Below are 2,760 nucleotides of genomic sequence, written 5' to 3' on the forward strand. Positions count from 1 at the left end.
AGTTCAACAGAACTTTACATTTCAGTCAACAATCAGGATGTTTTTTGTTTGTTTGTTTTGTGGGGTTTTTTTTTGTTTTTTTTAAATTTGGTACAATTAATAGAAGGCAGAGGTCATGTTAACAGTTGCGCTTGACAAAGCTGTTCTGACAAACAAGAGAGGAAACTTCTTCTGGGCTCTCCACGGCACATGAAATCAGAGTCTGAAGCACAAATATGAAGAGAATCCATGTGTCCAACAAACTGCCGTCTCTGCTTTTATCCAGGGTAAATAAAAAAGTGAACATTCTTCTTTTTCGTACTCCTCAATTGAGTAAATGAGAACATTTCAGCCAACAAAGTTCATCACAACAAGATGCAAGATGGTGCTGGCAAAGAGAAAATCAGCGAAGGCTCGCTCCGGGGAGATGCCTTGGAAATCCGCTTTGTTTTGTGGGTTGATTTGTATTCTCAGACAAACCGCCAGGATGAAGCTTTCTACACAAGAGATGAAGCCCGAGAGGAAAGAGTTAAAGGGGAAAGTCCCCACGAGAAGACAACAACCGAACTGCAGAGCACCGGTCAGGAGTATATACAGGAGGTACGCATCCAGCAACTTTAGACGCTGTGAAGTAATGCTCAAGTACTCCTCCAAGAACCATGAAATCACAGACACTACAGACGCCAACATGACTACCGACTCAGATCCACGGCTCACCCTCAAGAAATTCCAGACAATTCCGTTGAACACCAATAATTAGGATGTTATATACACTTAAACTTACAATTTGTATGCAAGTCTACACAATTTCAAGAAAGTCTGTCACATTTTTCTTTATTTTCTCTTGCTTCTGCTTTTTTTTGTTGTTGTTGTTCCTCTGTTGCTCCTTTGTGTCTTTTTTATGGTTAATAAAGAATAAATTATTCCATTTATTTCTCCTATTGGATTTTCAGCTATATTTTTTTAAGTTTGAGGGGACTTTTAAGGATTGTTGTTGTTAGGTGCCATCAAGTCGAGTACAATTCATAGCGACTTTATGAACAAAAGATCTGAACCCTGTCCTGTCCTGTGCCGTCCTCACACTTCCTGACACACAAGAGCCCATTGCAGCAGTCACCGTGTCAATACACCTGGTTGAGGGTCTTCTTCTCCTTCACCAACCCTACATCTTTCTTAGCGTCATGTCCTTCTCCAAGGAATAGCCCCTCCTAGCAACATGCCCAAAGCACGTGAGGTGAAGCCTCATCATTCTTGCCTCCAAAGAGCACTCTAGCCGCACCCTCTCCAAGACATATCTGTTTGTTCTCTTGGCCATCCATGGAATGTTCAGTGCTCTCCTCCAACACCACAGCTCAAAGGAGTCCATTTTTTTCTTGTGGTTCTTATTCATTGTCCAGTTCTCAGATGCATAGCTAGTGATCAGAAAGACCATGGCCTGAATCAGACACGTTAGTCCTCAAACTGATGTCATTGTTCCTCAGTAATTTGGAGAGGTCCCTAACTGCAGATTTTCCCAGTGCAATATGTCTCCTGACACCTGGTACCAAGGGTGTTATTTGTGGATCCAAGTAAGATGAAGCTGTTGACAGCTTGAGTCTCTTCTCCATCTATCATGATGCTGCCTATTGGTCAAGTTTTAAGAATCTTTGTTTTCCTGACATTGAGATGCAATCTATTATGAAGGCTTCATTCCTTGATCTTCTGCAAGAAGTGCTTCAAGTCTTCCTCACTTTAAGCAAGCAAGGTTGTATTATCTACATAATGAAGGTTATTGATAAGTCTCTCTCCAATCCTGATGTCACAGTCCTTCTCCTAGAGTTCAGCTTCTCAGATAATTTGCTCAGTATACAGACTGAATAGGTATGGAGAGAGAATACAACCCTGGTGCAAGCCTTTCCTAATTCCCAACCCAACATTCCCAACTGCAAAATATGCAGTGCTCCCCTGCTGTTCACACAACAGCCTCCTGATCCAGATATAGATTCTACGTGAGTACAGTCACGTGCTCTGGGACTCCCATTCTTTTTAAAGTCAGCCTCTACTCGTTATGATCCACACAGTCAAATGTATAGTCAATAAAGCACAAATAGACATTCTTCTGATATTCCTTACTTTCAGCCAGGATCCGACATCAGCAATGATATCCCTGGTGCCACGGCCTCTTCTAAAGTGTATTTAAACTCACTATTATATATGTCTTCAAACAGCCCTGAAGGCACAGTGGTTAAACCTTCAGCTGCTAGGTTGGTGGCTTTTCTCCACTTTGAATGTAACAGTAACTCTTTGAGAAAAGTCAGCTTTTGCCTCTTACATGCTGAGTGAACCAGTCAACTAGCACTTCTTTCTTTTTAAAAATATTGTTATTGGTTTGCTTACAAAGTTCATATACATTGTGTTTCACACTATTCTGTATTCATATTGTGTTTCATACTATCATTCTCACGCATTATGTTTTATAAACTTAATCCCCATTGGCCCTTGCCCATCATCACCCCGCCTCTTCACCCAGATCCTTTCCATTTCCTTCCCCCGCTCCCTCCACCCACCAAACTGTACAACAAAGCGAGTTGTTGACTGTGATCTTGAAATTTCACTCTACACTTGGTCCAAGGGGGTGGTGGGGAAGGCTTCTCCTTGACTGGTGTGTGTCAGTCTTTCCAATCCTGAGTTCCCCATTCTTGTTCCTTCCCTGTCCTCTGTCTGGTCCTGTACCATCGTTACTGTAGAGCCATCCTCACAGCCGGAGTCTATCTGTCTCACTGAAGGCCTTACTCTTTTTAT

At 42.1% G+C, this 2,760-nt stretch overlaps 1 protein-coding gene across 1 annotated transcript; it reads right to left on the bottom strand.

The window, feature by feature from the left end:
- Positions 1 to 327: 327 nt before the first annotated feature.
- LOC102877124 (dolichyl-diphosphooligosaccharide--protein glycosyltransferase subunit DAD1-like) lies at positions 328 to 669 on the bottom strand. The gene has a single exon (XM_006888042.1). The coding sequence runs from the start codon at positions 667 to 669 to the stop codon at positions 328 to 330; it is 342 nt and encodes a 113-aa protein (XP_006888104.1).
- Positions 670 to 2,760: the final 2,091 nt, after the last annotated feature.

This window comes from Elephantulus edwardii, unplaced genomic scaffold (assembly GCF_000299155.1).
Source record: "Elephantulus edwardii isolate Elephantulus edwardi_28Jun2011 unplaced genomic scaffold, EleEdw1.0 scaffold00064, whole genome shotgun sequence".
Classification (NCBI taxonomy): Eukaryota; Metazoa; Chordata; class Mammalia; order Macroscelidea; family Macroscelididae; genus Elephantulus; species Elephantulus edwardii.

What these genes read in the sequence shown, in the direction of transcription:
- LOC102877124 (XM_006888042.1), bottom strand. Translation starts at nt 669, where the DNA reads ATGTTGGCGTCTGTAGTGTCTGTGATTTCATGGTTCTTGGAGGAGTAC.